We start from the raw sequence: 24,969 nt of genomic DNA, 5'->3' as shown, positions 1-24,969 counted from the left end.
AGCCGCAGGCATGCAGCTTAACCCTAACAGGCAACTTTCACTTAGATGTGCACGAGCGCATACAGGTGAAAGTGGCGATCGCTCGCCTGGGGAACTGAAACAGTTGTCCTTGATCCCCATTAGTGTGCAAGCCGGGGCCACATCAAGTTCAACCATGATAGGGGAGAAGTTTTGGATGGTGGGGAGAGGTACAGTTAACTACATTCGAAAACTTGCAGGTGCTGTACTGAAAAAAAAAAAGGGAACCTCAAGTTTTACAAGGTTGAAAACAAATAGTAAAATACTGTTTAAAAATAAATGTTGCAAATGTGATTATGTAATATCAATGCCCTGGGCACATGTAATGGTTGCAAATGAGCAGCTCACTGTTTTTTGTCTAAAGATTAAATGTCCATTATTAAGTTAAAAAAAGTTTTGTTTTTAATATGTCAGATGTTATTGACTGAGGGATAATATTTAAGGGGAAAAAAAACTAAATGCCTCTTCATTTTTTAGGAAGAACTTCAAAGCCTAATGATACCTTGTGTTACCATTAATGCAAGTCGGAAACCACATATTGTATGTTTCCAGCTGTATGAGAAGCTGAAACATATCGTGGAAAATCGTGCAAGTCTTTTTGAAAAATGCTATCCAGTCAGTCTATCGCTTGCTAACAACATGCTTCATGTGTCATATAAACACCCCAGTATCTTTGGACGATGGGACCCAGTAAAGGTATTGTAAACTAAAAAAAAAATATATATATATATATCTGTAAAAACAAATACCAAACAAAACAAAATGCGAGAGTGAAATAGCATCACCATTATATTGCATTTCATTCTGGCAATATTGAGGTAGACCACAGCACAAGTTGGTAGCAGAAACAAAAAGTGACATGTTATTTGTCTCCAAGTTACACATAACATTTCAGTGGCACACTACCACCTTTCTCAAGTTCCCAATACAAACTGTAAAATGCAAATGTATACAGTATATACCTCCTTACAATAGGTTAACTTCACCCTCACTCCACAACTCACAACCATAGTCACGTAGTAAATGATACAGCATAGTAAACGATACAATCCAGCCATAAGATATGCTGCATGTACAAACACACACACATATATATATATATATATATATATATATATATATATATGCTGTATTCTATATTATTTTTATACAGTATAGGTTCCCCAAACTTTAGCCACCACAAAAAGAGAAAATAAAATCTAGCTGACTGTCACCTTCATTTCATTGCAGATTCTGTTATTTTTATTGTGAAGGATCGTGTTGCATGCAGCACCATTTTATCTGTCAAAATGACAGACACCATGGCAGAACCCAAAATATGCTGATGATGTCTGTCATGTGATGGATCAACCACAACACAATCATGAACAGTCTAACATTACCTACAGTAGTGCCACTCAGCTATTTTACCTAACTTAGCTATATACTTTATGCAATACAGTATATAAGCTAAAAGAAGCTACTAATGTTGTTTTCACACCATCTTTGTGTTCCTCATGTTACAGATATTTCAGTAAAATGTCAAAATGGGAAGCCAGGGTGTCCATGGATGGAAAGGCAAGGGCCCCATTTGTTTCAGTAACCCAAACGTAGTCAGCTAGTAACTACATTTGGTCATTGTTTGAGTGTATACTCTGTCAACAGTAAGGATTGCAGTACTTGTCAAAAGAGACAGAACTTGTATATGCTAGGAACATTACTTAAATGTAGTCACTAGCAGACTATATATGGGCAATTGAAATCAGTTGGACCTGTTCCTCTCTTTGCACGGATACTTCAGCATCCCATTTTTATAGTTTGCCAACATATCTATTCCATGGTGAGCACAGAGTTGCGATTGCTTATCTGTGCACATCACAGACTTTAAAGGGGTACTCCGGTGGAAAACTTTTTTTTAATCAACTCGTGCCAGAAAGTTAAACAGATTTGTAGATTACTTCTATGAAAAAATTTTAAGGCTAGGTTCACACTGTGGAATCTCCTGGCAGAAAATTTCCGGCCGGAGATTCCGAGTGTGGACCGTGCGGACACTGCGGTCTCCAGTAGACTTCATTGTGTTCCGCGAGTATTTCTGCCTGAAGAATGAGCAATGCCATTCTTCAGGCGGAAATTTCCAAGTAGATTTTCCCTTCACAAATTCCGAAGTGTGAATTTGTGAACGGAAACCCATTCACTAAACTATACATTTAGCAAGCGGAATTTCTGCCTGCAATTTCAAAGCGGAATTGCAGGCGGAAATTCTGTAGAGTGAACCTAGCCTAATCCTTTCAGTACTTATTAGCTGCTGAATACTACAGAGGAAATTATTTTCTTTTTGGAACACTCTGCTGACTTCACGAGCACAGTGGTTTCTGCTGACATCTCTGTCCATTTTAGGAACTGTCCAGAGCAGTTTGCTATGGGGATTTTCTCCTACTCTGGACAGTTCTTAAAATGGACAGAGATGTTAACAGAGAGCACTGTGCTTGTGATGTCAGCAGAGAGCTCTGTGTTCCAAAAAGAAAATAATTAGTATTCAGTGTCTAATAAGTACTGGAAGGATTCAAATTTTTAATAGAAGTAATTTATAGATCTGTTTAACTTTCTGGCACCAGTTGGTTTAGATAAAAAAAAGTTTTCCACCAGAGTACCCCTTTAATGACCATACTGACAAATACTCCTTCATACAGCAGCTTCCTGTCAGCGCTGTAGTAGCTTTACAGAATAAAGCTGATATCACCAGAATTTAGATTGCATCAGAATCTTGACACCAGCTCTGCCTGATCCTGGGATACAGTAAATAACAGACACCAGACTGCTGTCTCAAGCAACTTTTTCTATTTTTGTCATTAGACACAAATGATTAGAATTGATGTAAGTTATTTATTTGAAATATAGCAAAACATTTCTACAATTCTTCTTCCTAAATCCATTTAGCTAAGTCAAGGAGAAGTAATTAAGCCATATAGAAATCCAGAAAATCCTGGCTATTCTTTGATCTACCGGCAATACATTTATTTCTTCACAACCAAAGAAAACAGGGACATCTTTGTGAGGAATCCCATTAAATTTATACAACAGCCAAAACCAAAGCCATCAGTGCCAGTAAGAATTGCAGTTCTTGGTCCTCCAAAATCTGGAAAGACAACAGGTAAGTCTGTGTGCTACAGAATTATCTAAACATTAATTAAATAGTCTGAAGGGGCAGTGCAAGCCAAACACTGTATTAAGCTATCTCTTATGAATAGAGTGCCATGGAGACTTGCCAGAGACTCAGTTACCCCTTCTCAAGATTGGGAGCCCCAGCAGTCAGACTTCTTCACACTCAGATTGTTATCCCCTATATGGAGCATAGGAGATGACTTGTAAACATGGGACAAACCCTTTTCACCCTTTGAGTACTTTTCAGGTGAACATCTGCATAGGTTAATTTTAAAGTTCCATTGAATGATGGCATCTCTCTCCGTTTTATACACTTCCTAAACCTTCTAAAATAATCCAAAAAGATTTACCCTATACTGTGCATAAAAAGAAACCATAATACAGAATTAACACTTGTATACACAATAGTTCTGAATTAACAAAATTATATTTGTACCATATACTGTAATGGAATTTTTTTATCTCTTCTTTTTTTTGTACACTTCTTGCACAAGGCACTTGTTACTATTGACATTAACATTGAAACATGACCACAAGCTATCAACATAAATATATGTTCTATAATGTTTCAGTTGCCAAGATGTTTACAAGAATATATGGGTTACAGCGCCTGTCCTTAGGGGATGCCATACGTTCTGTGCTGGAAAACCAGCCTAACACTGAACTTGAATTAAATATTAAGAGCCATCTTGAAAAGGGATTGGTTGTACCTGATGATCTGGCGATAAGGTGTTTAGAAATAGCCATGATGGATCTCACGTGCAACACAACAGGGTAAGTAACAGTGTGTTCCTTTAAGAAGAAGGCCTAATATAATAATTTTATTAAGTACATAATTTCTAATAATAATACAAAAAAAAACAACAACATTACCAGCCTTTATCTTCTGCATCCCGAATGAAGTGTTACTGCCACTTCCCCCAGCCTTCTTTCTAAACAGTTAGGCAAGCAGCTGTCAATGATCGACCAGTGGATCATGAATGTCCAGGACTACAGTGCATGCCCATCTCAATGGAAGGACCGTTGCTCTGTGTTTGAGGTGCAGGCATAAAACCTTATGATATTAAGAAAATAAGAAATCATTGTGAAAAATGCCAAGTGTTGGGGATCGTTTTGATTAAAAGACCAAAACTGCAAGGCTTAATGTGATGGCTAATAACTGTGATATAACCGAGAGCTAGAAGCCAAGTTTAGATTCTTCGCCTTGTTAAAATCTTATAAAAAAAAATTTAACCTGTTCAGGATGAGAAGGCATCTCATATCTTAACTGTTGCTTCACATTTTATTATGTTGTGGCCCTGTGCTAAAAGAAAAAAAAATCAAGTTTTCTCCATCATTTTGTACTCAATGCCTTGTTATGTCAAACAAACAGAATTTTAGAAATTTTTGTTAGCAAAAATTTGTGGCCATTTAGTATTTTTAATTTAATGTGGATAAGTGCAAGATAATGCACCTGGGGCGTAAAAACCCTCAGGCAGAATATAGATTATTTGACACAGCCCTGACCTCAGTATCTGAGGAGAGGGATTTAGGAGTAATTATTTCAGAAGACTTAAAGGTAGGAAGACAATGTAATAGAGCAGCAGGAAACGCTAGCAGAATGCTTGGATGTATAGGGAGAGGTATAAGCAGTAGAAAGAGATAAGTGCTCATGCCGCTCTACAGAACACTGGTGAGACCTCATTTGGAGTATTGTGCGCAGTACTGGAGACCGTATCTCCAGAAGGATATAGATACTCTAGAGAGAGTTCAAAGAAGAGCTACTAAACTAGTACATGGATTGCAGGATAAAACGTACCAGGAAAGGTTAAAGGACCTTAACATGTATAGCTTGGAAGAAAGAAGAGACGGAGGGGATATGATAGAGACTTTTAAATACATAATGGGAATCAACATGGTAAAGGAGGAGAGCATATTTAAAAGAAGAAAAACTACCACAAGAGGACATAGTTTTAAATTAGAGGGGCAAAGGTTTATGCAGTAATATCAGGAAGTATTACTTTACTGAGAGAGTAGTGGATGCATGGAATAGCCTTCCTGCAGAAGTGGTCGCTGCAAATACAGTGAAGGAGTTTAAACATGCATGGGATAAGCATAAGGCTATCCTTCATATAAGATAGGGCCAGGGACTATTCATAGGATTCAGATTATTGGGCAGACTAGATGGGCCAAATGGTTCTTATCTGCCGACACATTCTATGTTTCTATAATTTAGCTCTAGGGCTCCTCTAATTTTTCTCGATCATCTTGAGATGTTTCTAAACCTTGATTGGAGTCGCCTGTGATGAAGTCAGTTGATTGGACATAATATGGAAAGACTCAGCCCTGTCTGTATAAGGTCTCAAAGCTGAACATGCATATCAGAGCAAAAAACAAGCCATAAAGGAGGAAAGAACTGCCTGTAGAGCTCATAGATGGGATTGTGTGCAGGCACACATCTGGAGAAGGGTATATAAAATTCTACTGGGTTGAAAGTTTCAAAGAGTACAGTGGCCTCCATAAACAAATAGAAGTTTGGAACAACAGGATTCTTAGAGAAGGCCACCCCACCAAACTAAGTAATCTGGGGAAAAGTATTTGGTAAGAGAAATGACCAAGAACCCAGTGGTTATTCTGGCTGAACTTCAAAGATGGGAGAAACTTCCAGATGTTCTACATTACTGTAGCACTTCACCAGTCTGAGCACCAAAAAAAGCACCAAAATGACTCTCAGAGTTTGAAAAAGAGAATTCTATGGTCCGATGAAACTTAATTGAACTTACTTCTAAATATCATGTCTGGAGCAAACCACCTGCCTAATACCATCCCTGCAGTAAAGAATAGTGGTGGCATCATCATGTAGTGGAGGGAGGTGTTTTTTAGTAGTTGGTACAGGGAGACTGGTTAAGGGTTAGCATAGTTGAGCAAAATACTGAAAATTCTTAGTAAAAACCTCACCCAGAATGCTCTGGACCTCACGCTGGGTCGAAGGTTCACCTTTCAACAAAACAATGACCCTAAGCTAAGACAACACAGGAGTGATTTAGGGATAACTCTGTGAATGTCCTTGAATGGCCCAGCTAGATTTGAACCCAATCGAACTTCTCTGGAGAGACCAGAAAATAGCTGTCCACAGACTGTCCCCATCCAACCTGACAGAGCTTGACAGTAACTGCAGAAAAGAATGGCAGAAAATCCCCAAATCCAGGTGTGCAAACCTTGTGGCATCATACCCAAGAAGACTGGAGGCTGTAATTGCTGCCACAGGTGCTTCAACTAAGTATTGAGTAAAGGATCTGAATATATATGTCCATGCAAAACATAGTACTAGTTTTTTCATTTTTATAAAAATCTCTAACATTCTGTTTTCACATTCTCATTATGGGGAATTAAGTGCAGATTGATGGGGGAAAAAAATTATTTTAGTACGAGGCTGTAACCTAATAGTAAAATATGAAAAAAGTGAATTGGCCTAAAGACTTTCCGAATGCACTGTTGTTGCCCTTTATTTGCTGGGGGTCCTACAGAGGTTCACTTCGGTCCTAATTTTATTAAGTGGATTTCTATTTTCTATAACAAAAAGTTTAGGTAATGGTCAATGGCATTTGTTCACTGTTTTTCCTGGGGCTGAGAGCTAGGTAGGAATGTCCACTGTCTCCACTCCTGTATGCAGTGGCGGTGAAGCCCCTGGCTTTTCTCATTAGACAGGACCCCCACTATATGGGGATGAGCATAGGGGGAGGAGAGGATTAGGTTATATGCTGATGTTACAACTTTTTCTATGTCTCGACTGGTGGCTGCCCTTTCATGTGGCATGTTTACATAGTTTGTGCTAAACATAACTGAGTAATTAGAAAAAAAATTACTTATTTGCAGAGTTGTTTTAGACGGATATCCTGCTACAAAACAACAAGCTGATCTTCTGGAGGCATGCAGCATTATACCAATAAAAATCTTTGAGTTAGAGCTACCAGTGAAAGAAGTTTTAAAAAGAGGACTGCAGGACAAGAAGGACGCAAAAAGGTAAATGCTTATTTTTTTTGTTTAATCTCATTTAGGACTTTAGAGTCTAGTGTTAGACTGCACTTGTCTAGGGTTTATGCCCCTCCTTATTGATCATTATAATGACCTACTTTTTGTAAAAAAAACAAAAAAAAACAGCACAGTTCGCCAAAATAATAAATGGTCATTGTCCAAAAATTTTTTTTGTTGTTGTTACTAATGAAAATGTAAAACCTTTTTTATATTTAATAAAGAAACGGCTTCTGAAAATCCCACCACTGGAATTTCCCACCACATTGAAGTTACATTACTACTAGGTCCCCATAACTACTGGGACACAAACCAGTCCTGCAGCAGCATCAGGCTTGTCCATGAATCATGGACAAGAGATGACTCATGGACAAGGCTGCATGATCAGACACACCAATCACCTCTCACCACCAGAAGGGAGGAATGCACCCCTTTCCCTAAGAGGATTTCTAACACTGTGAGCTAATGATAAAAGGTGTTTTATAATAAATATAGAGGCAAAAAAGTTAGATGTACATGGTCAGAATAAGGTACTGAGAGACATATTCATTCTTCTTTTTTTTTTTTGTGTGTGTGGGATCTGACAGGTACGCTTTAAACATATCTACCTGTATGGTTATATACATGGGGATATGGTGGATTTTGACTGGGAGGAAAACTGTTTTATATATGTGTTTGTCACTAACTGTACAACCAGGTATGCAGGTGCAAATGGGTAACAAACCATGACTGTTGTTGATCTGTCTGTGAGACTGATCTAAATACAGCATTGAACATTTTTATACAACTTATAATATCTTATTTCATTAGGATGTCCAAATAAAATAATATATCAAAAGCATGGGGAACTCGTTGTTTCTACATTGGGCAATGTTTTTTTTATTTCAATGAAGCATTCAATGAACATAAGTTTCATTATAATTATATATAAATGTAAAAATGAATACAAAACAGATAGAAAACTGGAACACTGATGATTCCATGAACATAATCTATAATGTTTTTCAACATAGGACAAACCAATTAGAAATTATAAAGAACTCGACCTCTTTAGATTTCCAGGAATGGAAAGACTGACAAGACACATAGAAAGGGAGGGAAGGGTCAGAGTAAAGAATTCTACTTGTGGCCAGTGTGAAAACAGCAGTGTTCAGTTAAAGAGAAGCATTTGAAAACTGCACGTTTTTGTGTCGCACATGGCATATCACTGGGGTTACATACAGTTTGTGTTTAGTACTCCAAACTTTTATAGTGTAAAAAAAATACAGTTATATTGGAGCAAGAGGGGGGGGGGGGGGAAATCAGGTTTCGGGAATGTTAAAAACCCTTACATTTTCTATGATATGCAGAATTTCTAATCCAGAGTATACTTTATTAGAAATACAAAAGTGCCATCATAGACATAGCAATATAAAAATAAGAACAAACGTCACTACAACATTAAAAGTGATTTTATTTTAGCACATTATTATTGAAAAACTGTCTTAAATCATTGCAGTCGTATAAACCAGTGCAGCTTTACATTACATGAAGAAAGCCTGCCTGCCTGATACTGAGCCGTTTAATAGGCTCAGTGAACAAGCATTGATCTAGGAAATCTGCAATCGTATTGAGCAGAGTTGGGCATCTGACAGGACAGAATCACTATGTTCCCTAAATCTTGCATACATTGGTTTAATAATTTTATATTTTACATACAGTATATTGCAGTAGCCAACTTAGAGAGCATGTAATATTGTCCTTTAAAGGGATAGAAAGAAACGGAGCTAATTTGTTTAAAAAAAAATAACTCTCCCTGTCTGTCTCCAGGTTGGGTGTGGTTCTGCAGCTCAGTTCCATTGAATTGAATGGAGCCAAGTTGTAATACCACACCCAACCTGGAGACAGACATGGAGCTGTTTTTGAAAGAAATTAGCTGTGTTTTTCTATTCCTGATAACCCCATTTAAAGTACAAATAGCACATAATTTAATCACAGGTTATCGCCTGGGGAATTTATATTTATTAATACTTCTACATTTCCAAGGTGTATGCAGTAAACTGCAAATAACATAACAACTGTATCTTCATCCCTTGACTTGAATGGTGAGAAATAACACAATTATTTTTACACATTTATCAAGACCGGCATCTCATACTCTGGTTGAAATGAATCCTCTGCCATTGCACAGGCAAGCTGAATTTACATAGAGGCACACACCTCTACATAAATCCAGTGTTCCTGTATGCCCTTTATGAAATCTCCTTTAGCTCTGAGCTACTGGAGATTTTAACCACAGTGTGCGCTAGCAAGTGTAAACCGTAGTAACCTCTGTGCATGGGGTGACTACGCCCTCTTTGTGCAAAACCATGACACTCCACCACATGCCCCAACCACTCGCGAAGTGCGGCATAGAAAGCAAAAATAAACAAAGAATTTTTGTGCAAAGTAGGTGCTTGCGCAAAAACTATGCCGTTGTTTTTTTTTTTTTGGCAGTCGCACTTTTGCTAAGTTCCCTCAAAAAAGTTCTTAGAAAAATGGAACAGCTTTATTAAAGGGGTATTCCACTCCTAGACATTTTATCCCCTATCCATCTCTCCTGCAGTACCCCATACATCAGCAGCACGGAGCTCCGTTTGCTCCGTGGCTGATGACGGGCGATACAGGGGACAAGGTATCGTGACGTCAAGGCCCCGCCCCCTCGTGATATCACACCCCGCCCCTAAATGCAAGCCTATGGGAGGGGTGTGACGGCCACCACGCCCCCTCCCATAGACTTGCATTGAGGGGGGGGGCATAACGTCAAGAGGGGACAGGGCCGCGATGTCAAGATACCCTGTCCCCTGTATCTCCTGTCATCAGCCACAGAGCAAACATAGCTCCGTGCTGTTGATGTACGGGGGTACTGCAGAAGAGATTGCGGGGTCCCTAGCGGCGGGAGTACCCCTTTAATTCCAAAGATCCGCTAGCTGCCACATTAAAAACATGGATGGAGGAGGCCAGACTTGTTCCCAGAGAAATCAGTCACAGAAGAATTACATAAACTAACTTGTCTTGTATAAGTACATGGCGCTCAGTTTTTTATCATTATCTTTTAGATATCCAAATACATCTGATTCATATGTTTGTTTGAGGATATTTACATTTTTAGCTAACATTTCTAAAAATTCTTATCCTTACTATAACTTCTTTACACAGTAGAAATTACCCTGTGCATGACAGTGCCCAGATTTTAACTGTGCGTAACTCCAATTATAAGCAAGAAATCAACCGTATTAAGGACTATTATGTAACACAACATCAAAACTGGTGTGAAGTAGATGCGATGCGCAGCAAGTGGTGGGTGTCAAATAAAATAATTGAAGAGGTCCGTGCAAGTATCAATCAAATACAGACTTACCTGGAGAAAAGAAAAGAAGGTACAGTATTTATTTTTCATTTTCTTTTACAAATTGGAATTTGTCTATAAGGCTTCTTTGTTCATCTTTACATCGTAAGATTAGGTTATCACACAGGTTTTTTTCTGGCATTTTTTGTAAAACTGCCACTGCAGTTTTTGAGCCAAAACCAGAAGTGCATTCAAAAGGAATAGCAAAAATATAAGGAAAGGACTTAAACTTATCTTTGCTTCTGGACAGTTCCTGACATGGACAGAGGTGTCAGCAGAGAGCACTGTGGTCAGACAGAAAAAGCAACTCTATTTCCTCTGAAGCATACAGCAGTGGATAAATACTGGAAGAGTTAAGATTTTTTAATAGAAGTAATTTACAAATCTGTTTAACTTTCTGGCACCCAACCTTGAGACAGACATGGAGTTGTTTTTGAAAGAAATTAGCTGTGTTTTTTCTATTCCAGGATAACCCTTTAATTTTCGGTTTTGAATACAAAAACCTGAAAACATTTTTTTTTTTTTATAAAAAGCAATAATAAAGGCCCATCAAAACAAAAATCCTGGCATAACATCCCTGTTTGTAAAAAAATAATAGTTATAGGGGTCAGAAGAAGGCAACTTTCAGATATACGAAATTTCGTACAAAAAGTAATAATTTTTGAAAAGTTGGAAGACAATATAAAACCTATATAAATTGGGTATTGGTGTAATCGTATGGACATATAGAATGATAATGTGTACTTTTTAGCAAAAAGTGCACTCCGTAGAAACCGAAGCCATATTATTTATTTATTTTTCACCTTGTAAATGTAGTCATTACGAAGTACAATTTGTGGTGCAAAAAAACTGCCTTCATATGGGTCTATATGTGGCCAATTGAAAGTGTTATGGCTATTAGAAGGCAAAGAGGAAAAGACAAAAGTGCAAAAATGGAAAATCCCTGTGTTTTTAAGAGGTTAAAACAGCCCAGATAATACGGCTACCCCCATAATAATGTACAAAAATATTAAATACAAAAATTACAATCCGAATATAAAAAGATTGGAAAAAACATGTTTCAGTATCTGGTTGTAATTAGAACAAAAAAATGTATTCACTTTTATATGGGAACTGTAAAATGGTTATCAACACACACATTACACTTATACTATGCTTAGAACAATTTGATACAATTACTACTGTGTCTTGTGTATGTCGCTACACATGTATGTTACTATTTTCTGACCCTTCCAATTTTAGTTATTCCAAGAACTTGTGATATATTATGGTTATCATGTAGACTTTATAGAGATATCAGGCTTCACCTTTGGGTCAAACCCCCTAAAACTGTGCTGCTTTAATTATGTTTTGACCAGGTAAAGCAGCTGCTATCGCTGACTTCTGCATCACTCCTCAGGAGCTGCTGTCTCGGTTGGGAGAGTTTGGACAATACTGTCCTGTGAGTCTGGCACAAAAGGGAGAGCTTGTTGATTGTGCTAGAACATCATCCCTGCATTTTGCAGCTGAGTTCCGTGGACATTACTACAAGATGGCTTCACAAGAAGAGCTTAATGTAAGTTAGGCTCATTCGCATACATGCATAGTTATGGTAAGATAAAATAAAGTGACATAACATATGGTAAGATAATATATTGTGAGATAACTTGAAATTCCAGTTTTAATTGTAGCTACTGTAAATGACTATGGTATGAATGTAAAACAGCTAAACATACAACTTACTGTATAAATGTCATTATTTCAATGTTCTACTTTTTTATTCTTTTAAAAATGTTTTTAACCTCTTAAGAACAAACTTATTTTGGGCCTTAACCCCTTAAGGACCGGGGTTTTTTCCGTTTTTGCATTTTCGTTTTTTGCTCCTTGCCTTTAAAAAAATCATAACCTAAAAATCCATATGATGGCTTATTTTTAGCGCCACCAATTCTACTTTGTAATGACGTCAGTCATTGTGCCCAAAAATCTACGGTGAAACGGAAAAAAAAATCATTGTGAGACAAAATTGAAAAAAAAAAACGCCGTTTTGTAGATTTTGGGGGCTTCCGTTTCTACGTAGTACATTTTTCGGTAAAAATGACACCTGATCTTTATTCTGTAGGTGCATACGGTAATAATGAAACCCTACTTATATAGGTTTGATTTTGTCGTACTTTTGGAAAAAATCATAACTTCATGCAGGAAAATTTATACGTTTAAAATGGTCATTTCTGACCCCTATAACTTTTTTCTTTTTCCGTGTATGGGGCGGTATGAGGGCTCATTTTTTGCACCGTGATCTGAAGTTTTTAACGGTACCATTTTTGCATTGATAGGACTTATTTTTTCATGATATAAAAAGTGACCAAAAATGCACTATTTTGGACTTTGGAATTTTTTTGCGCGCACGCTATTGACCGTTCGGTTTAATTAACGATACATTTTAATAATTCGGACATTTCCGCACGCAGCTATACCATATATTTTTATTTACACTGTTTTGTTTTTTTATGGGAAAAGGGGGGTGATTCAAACTTTTAATAGGGAAGGGGTTAAATGATCTTAATTCACTTTTTTTTCCACTTTTTTTTTGCGGTATTATAGGTCCCATAGGGACCTATAACACTGCACACACTGATCTTTATCATTGATCACTGGTTTCTCATAAGAAACCAGTGATCAATGATTCTGCCGCTTGACTGCTCATGCCTGGATCTCAGGCACTGAGCAGTTATTCAGCGATCGGACAGCGAGGAGGCAGGTAGGGGCCCTCCCGCTGTCCTGTAAGCTGTTCGGGATGCCGCGATTTTGCCGCGGCTATCCCGAAGAGCCCACTGAGTTAACCGGCATGGTTTCAGTTTCACTTTAGACGCGGCGTTTAACTTTGAACGTCGCGTCTAAAGGGTTAATAGCGCGCGGCACAGCGATCAATGCCACGCGCTATTAGCCACGGGTCCCGGCCGTTGTTAGAGGCCGGCCCGCCTCTAACAACGGCCCCCGCGTTATAGATCGGGAGCGGACACATGACGTTCCAGTACGTCATGTGTCCTTAAGGGGTTAACTTTTTTATGAAATTTTTTTTTAAATTGACTGGTGCCAGAAAGTTAAACAGATTTGTAAATTACTTATGTAAAAAAATTCTTAATCCTTCCAGTACTTATTAGCAGCTGTATACTACAGAGGAAATTCTTTTCTTTTGGGATTTCTTTTCTGTCATGACCACAGTGCTCTCTGCTGACACCGCTGTCCATGTCAGGAACTGTCCAGAGCAGCATATGTTTTCTATGGGGATTTTCCCCTGCTCTGGACAGTTCCTGACATGTCAGCATAGAGCACTGTGGTCATGACAGAAAAAGAAATCCAAAAACAAAATAAATTCCTCTGTAGTATACAGTCGCTAATAAGTACTGGAAGGATTAAGATTTTTTTAATAGAATTAAATTACAAATCTGTTTAACTCTCTGGCACCAGTTGATTTAAAAAAATATATAATTCCTTTCCATAAACCATACAATTTTTGGATTTTCCTTATTATAGGTATTTTTATTTTACCGCTGACAAAGTTGTATTAGGGCTTCTTATTTGCAGGCTAAGTTTCCACTTGTTTTTTTTTCTGGCAGCTTTTGTATATCTGCCACTGCAGTTTTTGAGCCAAAGCCAGAAGTGTATTCACAAGGGATAGGACATATAAAGGAAGGACTTACACTTCTCCTCCCTTATGGATCCACTTCTGACTTTGGCTCAAAAACTGCAGTGGCAGATATCCAAAAACTGCCAGAAAAAAAACAAGAGGAAACTTAGCCTTACGGAGCCATAAAAAATATACGTAAGGCAAAATTGAAAAAATATGGAATTGCACAATTTTGTGGGGCAATAATTTTTTTAGGGTTCACAATGCAGTAAATCTGACATACTATTTTTATTCTAATGGTCAGTACAATTTCAATGATACCAAACTTCGGTAATTTTTGTTTCGTTTTAAGGTTAAAAAAAATTTGAAAGCTTGAAAAAAAAAAAAAATTTATTGCCAGGTTTTTACCCCTATAACTTTTTTTTTTTTTCCCACCTACAGAGCTATGTTAGGGTTTATTTTTTTGGAACCATGAGCTCTAGGTTTTAATAGTATCACTTTTGTGTATAAATGACTTTTTGATCTCTTTTTATTATGTTTTTTTCTGGGATGTGATGTGACCAAAATTCAGCTATTTTGTCATTTGGATTTTTTTTGCGTTTACACCTTTTACCGTGCAACATCATAATTTAATAGTTCGGACAATTACACATGTGGAGATACCAAACTTTTTGTACACATTTTTTTGCCCCACAAAATTGCGAAGTGAAAGTACTTTTCATTTACAGGCAAGGGGGGGGGGGGGGTCCCTTTCTATGATAACCACCTATGATAACCACTCCCCCTCCCTCTCTCTGCTCTGAGAGCAGTAACCCTTTAGTTTCTGGTGTTATGCTATTCACAAACACAAGCCTACAGCTTTTGCAAAACTACAGCTCCCAGCATGCCCACACATCCTTTTGAGTTGTAGTTTTGCAACAGCTGGAGGCATATGATTGTAGTCCCTATGTATCACACACACACTGACTTCATATATTCACAGGTATATACACAAAGATATATATCCACACACACATACATGCAGGGACACTTAATTTTTAAACAAATAAATCCTCTATTCACCGGCTGCAGTGTGTTTCTGCCCCTCTCTTCACATGACAAGTAAACACAGGAAGTAATGGAGCTGAGAGCAGAGCAGCTTGCTGTCAATCATGAAGTGGGTCCATGATGTAGTGATACAGCAGTGTACACAGCAGGACTGGAATGTATCCCAGGAGGCGGGGGGGGGGGGGGGGGGGGTCAGCTCTTTGACTGGCTTTTTCAGTATGAAATACTGAAAAATTTCTAATGAAAGCAATTGCAAAACCTATTGGTTTTGCATGCTTTACAACATATCAAAAGTTTTTAGATCTGACAGTGCCCAAAACAGATTTGTAAATTACTTCTATTTAAAAATGTTATACCTTCCAGTACTTATCAGCTGCTGTATGCTCCACAGGAAGTTCTTTTCTTTTTGCATTTCCTTTCTGTCTGGCCACAGTGTTCTCTGCTGACACCTCTGTCCATGTCAGGAACTGTCCAGAGCAGGATAGGTTTTCTATGGGGATTTGCTCCTACTCTGGACAGTTCCTGATATAGACAGAGGTGTCAGCAGAGAGCACTGTGGTAAAGAAAAAAAGAAAAGAACTTCCTGTGAGCATACAGCAGCTGGTAAGTACTGTAAGGGTTAAGATTTTTTAATAGAAGTAATTTAGAACTTTCTGGCACCAGGTGATGAAAAAATAATGTTTTCAAGAGGATAAGCAATTGCCGATCTGCGGAGCAGTGGGAAGGACGAGTAAGTCCCCGTTCTTCCCCAGCAACCAATCTGCAGCCCGCGATTATAGATGGGTCGCCTAGATCCCAGGGATTACCAGCATTTAACATTTAAATGCTATGATCGCTATTGATCATGGCATTTAACCATTTCAGTGACTGACATCGGAGCCAGCTCCAATGTCCGTCAATACCGGCAGATGTCAGCTGCTAATAGCAGCGGAGATCTTCCAATTATGACGCGGACCCCACCCACGGGCCTGCGTCATGTTCCCCTCACCCGACCCATGACGCACCAGAACATCATAGGTCAGGAAGGGGTTAATAAAGAACAACAGTACTAAAATTGTATATTTTTATGGTAAAATATTAAATAATAAATAAATAAAATATTTGACAATGAAAAATGGGTTTATTTTCATGGGGGGAGACTTTAATTTCTTATTAAACTTTAAGAAATCTTTCACGCACAAATGAGCTACTGAACTGGTGGCACTATTCAATAGATCATAATAAAGATATACATGTCATACCTTTGTAACTAGTGTCCGAGTCTTTATGTAGCTAAAAAATGCAGTTTAATGGGCTGTCCAAGGGACAGAGGAGTGGCCAAGGGTCTGCTGTACCCTAGAACCTCAATGCCCCTGCACATTATATTGCACACTCCTGCAGCTTGATGGACAGGCTGCAGGGGAGTAGCTATAATGGGTGCAGAGGTAGCAGTCGCACCGGGGCCCTGGTGCCTAAGGGGGCCCCAAAGCACATCTGCCCCATAAGAGAGTAATATAATAATTGGCATATGGGGCCCTGCAGATTTTACATCGGGGCCCGATGCTACAAGCTACACCTCTGACAGGCTGGGTTGATGACATGTAGGCTGGGTATGATCTATTGAATAGTGTTGCCGGTTTATTAGCAAATTTGTCCTTAACAGATTCACTTTAATTCATTTTATTCATTAGCTCGGCAGACAATTACCTTAAGGCTGATGATAGCACAGGAACAACTTGTGTACCCGCAAAGTATTGAGATATATTTATATACTGCATGGGGCATTAACACAAGACATTCCATGACGTACATGGCCTTAGTGGTTCACCAAGGGCTTAACAGGCCCCTAGATCAAAACACATGGCTGATTGCGGCAAGAAATGTTTATACATGTATATAATTGTAACTGTAGGTTTTAAGAACTAGAGATATGAGAAAGTCAAGATTATGGGAAAGTAGCAGTAACCCCATTATTGAACAGTAAAGTTGTCATCTCTCCAGCCTTAAATGGCTGCTTACATACATGTAATATATATACTTTAGATTTATTATTTTCTAATCCCTTAAACATCACTGAGAGGTACAATAATAAGATTTATTAAAATCTGTGCAGAGAAAAAAGGGGTGCAGTTGCCTATAACAACCAATCAGATTGCCTCTGTAATTTTTTCATGGCCTTTTTTATAAGTTAAAGGAGTATTCCGGGATGTTAAAATTGTAATTCAGACTACTGGCAGTAAAAAAATAAAGAAGTACATACCTGCCGTCGCTCTCCTGGTGCCTCCTGTAACCAGCTCCGGCCTCTGCCTCGATCCTCTTCCTGGTTGTCGGTGGTCGGTGAGTCATACTGCACTTAGAAAATCACCGGCCGCAGTGAAGTCCCACCTCGGCTGGCGATAGGCTGAGCGGCAGTGTGAGGTTTTCGGAAGCAATCTGATTTGGTTGCTATGGGAGACTGCACTGCCCTTTCTCTGCACAGGTTTGATTAATCTCCCCAGTGTTCCCTGTACCCAACATACAGGTTTCAGAACATGCCATGTATTTCCCTAGACTTTGAAGTAAAGGAATACCAAGTAACATGAGGGTTTAGCAGTGTCTGATTGTTTAATGTCTGTGCATGCATGTAGTCATATAATACTGCATTACCAGATACTCAGATACTCTATGGCCCAGATTTAACAATCTGTCTGAGACAAAAAATTTGACACATTTTTGTCTCATACAGATAAATCTAGGCCTATGATTGGCTTTGGAAGAAAAGTTAGAGGCAGATTATTAGTTTTAATTTTGTATTTTATGGTCACTATTATTTTTACAAATCTATAAATTGAAACTACATGTTGGTGGCAGCTTCTTCTTGTTCAGGCACTGCTGAAAATAACTGTAACAAACTGCAAACAAAGTAAATAACAGCATGTTGTATACTTACCAGGCTTTCCTACAAACTCCAGAGTTGTATGTGCCTCCATTAGCACCACGTCCACTCCCCCCTCCTGAAATGTTACCTAAGAGGTTAACAGTGGCTGATGTGAAATCAAAGTTCCCAAAAAATGCGGAGATGAAAGGATACTGCCCAGTTACCTATGTGGATGGGAAAAAGAGGTTTGTACTTTTTTGTTAGTAAAATATTCATTAACAGCAATAACATTATATGTTAGTGATAACAACAAAAGTTTTACACATATATATATATATATATATATATATATATACATATATATGTAAAACTTATATATATATATATATATATATATATATATATATATATACAGCAAAATACCACTTTGTTAAAGACAGTTGCCCTTATGAAAATTAGACATGTGACCCTGTAGTGCAGAAAAAATAAGTTTTCAGAGGATCAGTTTCAGTAAATCCACATTAGATTGAGAACATCAAGTGATCTCAGCAATTTAATACTAGACTTTCCAGGGCCAGGGTTGGAAAAACTGTCACCTTTTGTAGTGTTTTTTGTGTAATTGTATTGAGACTACACCGATAAAAGGTGTGATAAGGAAAAACAATCAGTGAAAGTGCATCCTGCTGACATATCTCATCAAAGAAAGGGGTCGGAGGAGGATGTCAAGAATCACTTTGATGTACATGCTTTGTACAGGCAAGAAAAACACTAGCAAATACAACATTGGTGCTCAAACCAATGTGTCTGAACACACAGCTTGTCATTCCTTAGTACAGAAGAACCATAACAGGCAACCAGATCTAGTGTCATAGTTAAAAAATAAAGACAAGACTCCAATGATAAAAGAGAGCACAAAGAATGTTTACTTGGCTCATCTTTTGTCCTCTGATACCTGTTGATGGATGTTTCTAAAGTAGGGTTTATGTAAGCATTAAAGGGGTACTCCACTGGAAAACATTTTCTTTTAAATGAACTGGTGCAAGAAAGTTAAACAGATTTGTAAATTACTTCTATTTAAAAATCGTAGTCCTTCCAGTACTTATTAACTGTTGTATACTACAGAGGAAGTTCTTTTCTTTTTGAATTTTCTATCTGTGCTCTCTTCTGACACCTCTGTTCATGTCAGGAACTGTCCAGAGCAGGATAGGTTTGCTATGGGGATTTGCTCCTACTCTGGACAGTTCCTCAAATAGACAGAGGAGTCAGCAGAGAGCACTGTGGTCAGGCAGAAAGGAAATTTAAAAAGAAAAGAACTCCCTCTGTAGTAAACTGCAGCTGATAAGTACTGGAAGGATTACGATTTTTAAATAGAAGTCATTTAAGTAATTTAACTTTATGGCACCAGTTGTATTAAAAGAAAATGTTTTCCAGTGAAGTACCCCTTTAACCAAGCTCACCTGTTTACTCCATGGCAGAAAGACACTTTTACCAGAAAACTGCACCACAAGAGTCATATGTCAAATGAGTCAAATGTCCATGAACATTGCAACATGTCTTCCTTTCTTCCCTGGCCTTCAAAGTCCCCATATCCTAAACCTTTAGAGCAGTGTTTCCCATCCAGGGTGCCTCCAGATGTTGCAAAACTACAACTCCCAGCATGCCTGGACAGCCTTCGGCTGTCCAGGCATGCTGGGAGTTGTAGTTTTGCAACACCTGGAGGCACCCTGGTTGGGAAATACTTATTTAGAGGATCTAGCTAGAACAAGGTTGATCAGGCTGTTTAGAACATGCCAGTAGCCCTTTTAATTTTCAGTAATTTAGAGCTATCCAATTCTTGCAGAACAATTTCCACACTTAGTGGAATGAATGCTGCAATGTACTGCTGCAGTCCTAAAGACCAAAGGAGGTCCAATTTACTACTATGTGAGTGTCTCTAATACAGTGGCCATTTAGTGTATATTGTAATACAGTGCTTGTATAAGTATTCACACCCCTTTACCTTCTTTACATTTTACTATGGTATAACCACAGATTTAAATGAATTCCATTGGAAATTATGTAATGGACTAACACAAAATAGTCTGTCATTTGGAAGTGGGGGGGGGGGGGGGGGGATATTACATGAGATTGCTTCTTTAATTCCTAAAAAGGCCTCTGAAAAATGAAAGAAGCATTCTGAATGGTTGCTAAGAGCAACTGGGCAACTTTTCCCTCTGCACAGGTTTTAATATATACCCCACTACTGCGTCCATTTTAGGACATCGTCAGTCGTTACTCTGTCCCGCGTCAGGCAGAACAGCGTCCCTCCTCCTCCCTCGGATCAATCGCCATCAGTAGTCAGCCATAGCTCCATTCCCCGTGAGGCGAAACAGTGTCCCGCCTCATCCTTCGGACCAATCACTGTCAACCTTCAACAACAACTCCCTCCTCTGAAACTCCCTCGTCCAAAACGCCGTCTTGCCTCAGACAATTCTCCTTCAGCCGCATAATAGAGCCAACGCTGCACATCATGTATAGCAGAGTCGAAACTGTAAAACATGAACGTGTACTACAGACACTTCATGTTCTACAGAGTCTGAATAACACAGCTGACACTTAATAGCATGTACAGCAGAACCCGTATAGCAGAGAGCCGACACTGACTCTGCTCTGCTATAGGAGGAGGGAGTTGCTGCTGACGCCTGACGGAGAGTGGTCTGAGGGAGGAGGATGGACGTTGTTTCGCCTGACCATAGCCCTGTCAAAGCCCATACCTGAATCCAGTTGAGCATTTATGGCAAGAAGGTCTCCATCCAGTCGGACTGAGATTCAGCTTGAAGAATGAAAAAAGATTTTCATATGTAGATGTGCAAAGCTGGTAGGGACATACTCCAAAAAGACTTGCATTTGTAATTGCAGTAAAAGGGGGTTCTACCAAGTATTGACTCAGGGGGTGCATACTTAAACATCCAACACATGTCAGCTTTTTTTGTTTTCATTATTGTGTGGCAATATAAGGTATTTTGCACTTTCTAAGTACTATGCATGTTGTGTTGATTAAATGGTAAAACTATTTAAAGTAGGTTCACACTTAGCACATACATAACGCAATTCATACTGCGAGAAATCTGCAGGGCAGCGGAAAATACGTTGTGCATTTTGCTATAAGCAGTCACGTGGGGCTTCAACACTGCAGTCCTGTGTGTGCAGTAAGGTTTGGAAACGTGCCAAGCTCACTGACGTGACTGTGACGAGTGGGGCCCGTGGCAGGGAAGCCCTGTGTGCCTGCTCATAGCAAAATGTGCAGCATATTTCCTGATGTGCAGTGTCAAATAAGATGCGCATGCACTGTGTGACCCTACCCCCAAGTCTATTTAAAGGAGTAGTCTCATGGAAAAAAACTTATCCCCTATCCACAGGATAAGGGATACATTTTAGATCACAGGCCCTCTGCTCTCCCTTGGAGCGGCGTGTCACGACCCCTGCCCGATGTGGGGGCCGCCACAACCCTTCCTTATGTCTCTATGGTAGAGCCTTTTCGGCTATCTTCGGCCCTGCCATAGAGGTATATGGAGGGGGCTTGATGGCCTCCACTTCGGGCAGGGGTCGATATGTGCCGCTCCAAGGGAGATCAGAGGGCCCGAACAGGAGATTGTGGGGGGCCCCAGCGCTCTGACCCCCCGCAATCTAAAACTTATCCCCTATCCTGCAAATAGGGGATATGTTTTTTTCCATGAGATATCTCCTTTAAATTACAGTTTGTTACAGGAGAAAAATGGGCAAAATGTTCCAGTTATTTTGTTAATGGTGCTATTGTCTTTCATTTATCTAGGACATTTTGCCAGAGTTTAGTTTTATCAGAATGTATGACCTTTATAATGACTATTTGTGGAGGGTTACAGCTTTTTTCACTCATCAACATATGTGCAAATGAAATGAATTTTTCTCATGTTTTGATATGTATTTCGTAGGTATGAAACTCTTGTTCCCGGCCACATTGAAAATGCTGTGGAGTACAGAGATAAAATATATATTTTTGAAAGTGAAGAAAAGGTACAAAAGTTCATGAGGTAAATGAATAAAGATTTCCACTGACCCATGCTTGCCTAGCAGTGTTAGATGAAAGTAATAATGACAGATGCATTTCCTAGGCTGCCATTTAGAAGAACAAATTACTCTTAATAGCTGTTAATGTAAGGAAATATCAATGTAAGGCTGCCTCATGTAAGGAACAAGTGTTCTCTCTATGGAAATCATGACCTGTACATGGGGTAAGTTGAGGACTAGAGTTGAGAAATGCTGGTATGCTATGCTAAGCTAAGCTATGGGTATATTCATACGTCAAAAAAGCCCCCAAACACCCTAAAAAAATGCCTTAAAAATTGGCACTAAAAAGGAAACAATGTTATTTTTTCTGAGTTCCACTTGGAAGTTGACAGTGAAATCAATGGAAGCTTGGAAAAAACACCTAAAAAGCCACATAAAAAAACCAAAACACATCAGAAGTGGCTGAAATCAGGGGTGGTTTTTGAAGCATGTTTTATAGACAGATTTTAAGAGGCTTTTTATCCATTTAAAAATACCATCATGGTAATGTATCATTAATATACGCTGTGTACTTTGCTTTATATTGTAAAAAAAAATTTGAGCACGCTAACTTTTGACAGGGTCAATATTATTTGTTGAATTTATTAAATGTGACACACTGATCTTGGGTAAACCCCTGCCAGTGTACACTTGCATTAGATATTTCAAGAGACGCACACTCAGAGCTGGCATAGATTTCAATGTAGTAAGTTCAGTGCATAGGGCGGCAATACCCCTCTGCACCAAACCCTCCCTACTTGGTGAGCACTGCACAGTTTTCACTATTTTGCTCAGAATGAGAGGTTTGCAGTTTTTTTTTTTTTTACAATCTGTGCCAGGTGGAGAACATAAAAAAATTCCCCCTTTGTTTTAGATCATTCGCTGTTGGGTAAAACTGACGTGTTAACTTTTCATCATGGATCAGTAAAATTACAGCAAAAAAATGTATGTAGTTTTTGTTGTGCAAAACAATTTTTTTGTAAATGATAGTAAGCCTGGGTTCACACTATGGAATTTTTGAGCGTCATTCCGCACAGGAATTCCAGTGCAGCAGCCTCCCATTGTTTTCAATAAAATTGCACACTGCAGAATTTCTGCGGCAGAGAATTCCGCTATGGAAATTCTAATTCTGGACTAATAAAGGGTAAAAAAAAACAAAAAAACAATAGTGTTAACCCTTATAGAAATTAACTCCTTCCATAAAAAGTTTAAATCACCCCCTCTTTCCTATTTTTCAAATAAAAAAGTGTAAACAAAAAAAGTAAAAACATTTGTGTGTGAAAATGACCAAACCATTTACATATTGCATTAACGAAACTGCACGCTGAATGGCGTAAACCTTAAAAAAAGATACCAAACACCAGAACTGCAGGTTTTTTTTTATCACATCCCAGGAAAAATTGAATAAAAAGCTATTATAAAGCCTGTTCAGTACCAAAATAGTACAGATAAAAACTACAGATAACATTGCAAAAAATGTACCTTCAAACTGCATGGAATAAGGAAAAATAAAAAATTTATAGAGATCAGAAAATGGCATTTAAAAAAACAAAAAAGAAAATATTTCTAAAAAGTTTAGAATTTTTTTTAAACTAGTAAATCATGACGGAAACTGTACAAATTAGACATTGTTTTAGTTGTACCAAACTAAAGAATCAAGATAACATGTCAGTTTGGCAACACAGTGAATGGTGTAAAAAAGAAGCCACCCCCTCACCCCCACCCCCTGTGAGGTGAAATTAAAGGGTTTTCAATTTCACCTCACAAATATTTTTTCTTCTGTTTCGGAATATCAGTTATGAAAAAATGAAGAAAGTAATTACAAAGTGTAATTGGTACCACAAAACACAAGCCCTCATATTTTCTGTTAAAAAAGTTTTTACACCACTTTCCCCTGTACCTGAGCACAGTTGAGATGAGACAACACCTTTACATTTTTATAACTTCATGTACTGAAATTTTATATATATTAAAAAAAAAAGTGTAAAAATTTGTTAGGGCACTTAGTGATTTTTAAGTTACCTCTCCTGTACATGTGCCTTTTATAAGGCACATTTACAGATGAGGCATAACTTTACACATACTTAGGCTAAAGTCATTAAAACATATTTATCCCCTTTGTGAAGTTGTTTAAGAGCTTTAGGAGCTTCTAACTGACATTTACAGAATACATTGTGGGGTTACCCTGTGGCAGAATTTTAATGCCTACTTTTAAATGGGCACTGTCAGATACTAAAACTTTTGATATGTTATAAAGCATGCAAAACAAATAGGTTTTGCAATTGCTTTCATTAGAAAATTCTCAGTATTTCATACTGAAAAAGCCAGTCAAACAACTGCCACCCCTGCCTGCTTGGACACATACTAGTCCTGCTGTGTCAATGCGTCATCACCTACGTCATGGACACACTTCCTTGATTGACAGCTGTGAGCGCAGGGCTCACAGCTGGAGGAAAAATCCTCCCACTGTCAGCTTGTGTCCCGCTACTCTCAGTGAGGACAAGCTGGAAGTTGTAGTTTTGCTAATGCTAGGGGAGATGTGAGCAGACAGCATACTGAGGGAGGGGGCGGAGACCTGCACAATTAGGCCACGCCCCCTCCATGTAAGAGGAATTTAGACTAGTGAGATAAATTAAAAGTGTAATAAAAAAAAAATTAAGGTGATAGACATATAAAAATTAGATGTACATGGTCAGGATTACGTACTGAGTGATATATTTAAAAAAAAACTATTTTTGTTGGATCTGACGGGTACACTTTAAACATGATTTTTATTATTTAATTCTATATGCAAAATCAATAACTTTTGTAATTGGCTTCCATTAAAAAAAAAACAAAAAAAAAAAAAAACATTTTATGTTAGTTTTTCCGCTGTAT

The 24,969-nt window shown here is 38.4% G+C and overlaps 1 protein-coding gene across 6 annotated transcripts in view; it reads left to right on the top strand.

Annotated features, from left to right (window-relative positions):
- AK9 (adenylate kinase 9) overlaps window positions 1-24,969 on the top strand; it is a 207,925-nt gene that overhangs the window by 152,560 nt on the left and 30,396 nt on the right. For 5 of the 6 annotated variants that reach the window (XM_056566303.1, XM_056566304.1, XM_056566302.1 and 2 more), the window contains 8 exons: window positions 496-714; window positions 2,935-3,148; window positions 3,732-3,933; window positions 7,015-7,161; window positions 10,348-10,568; window positions 11,896-12,092; window positions 18,103-18,272; window positions 21,978-22,076. In XM_056566303.1, coding sequence (XP_056422278.1) covers window positions 496-714; window positions 2,935-3,148; window positions 3,732-3,933; window positions 7,015-7,161; window positions 10,348-10,568; window positions 11,896-12,092; window positions 18,103-18,272; window positions 21,978-22,076 — 1,469 coding nt within the window. The remainder of the gene's footprint in view (window positions 1-495; window positions 715-2,934; window positions 3,149-3,731; window positions 3,934-7,014; window positions 7,162-10,347; window positions 10,569-11,895; window positions 12,093-18,102; window positions 18,273-21,977; window positions 22,077-24,969) is intronic. The other variant, XM_056566301.1, reaches the window with a different exon arrangement.

The sequence above is a fragment of the Hyla sarda genome, chromosome 3, assembly GCF_029499605.1.
Source record: "Hyla sarda isolate aHylSar1 chromosome 3, aHylSar1.hap1, whole genome shotgun sequence".
In the NCBI taxonomy this organism is placed as follows: domain Eukaryota; kingdom Metazoa; phylum Chordata; class Amphibia; order Anura; family Hylidae; genus Hyla; species Hyla sarda.
Note: the sequence above shows the minus strand (reverse complement) of the source record. Positions and strands in the feature narration are given on the sequence as shown.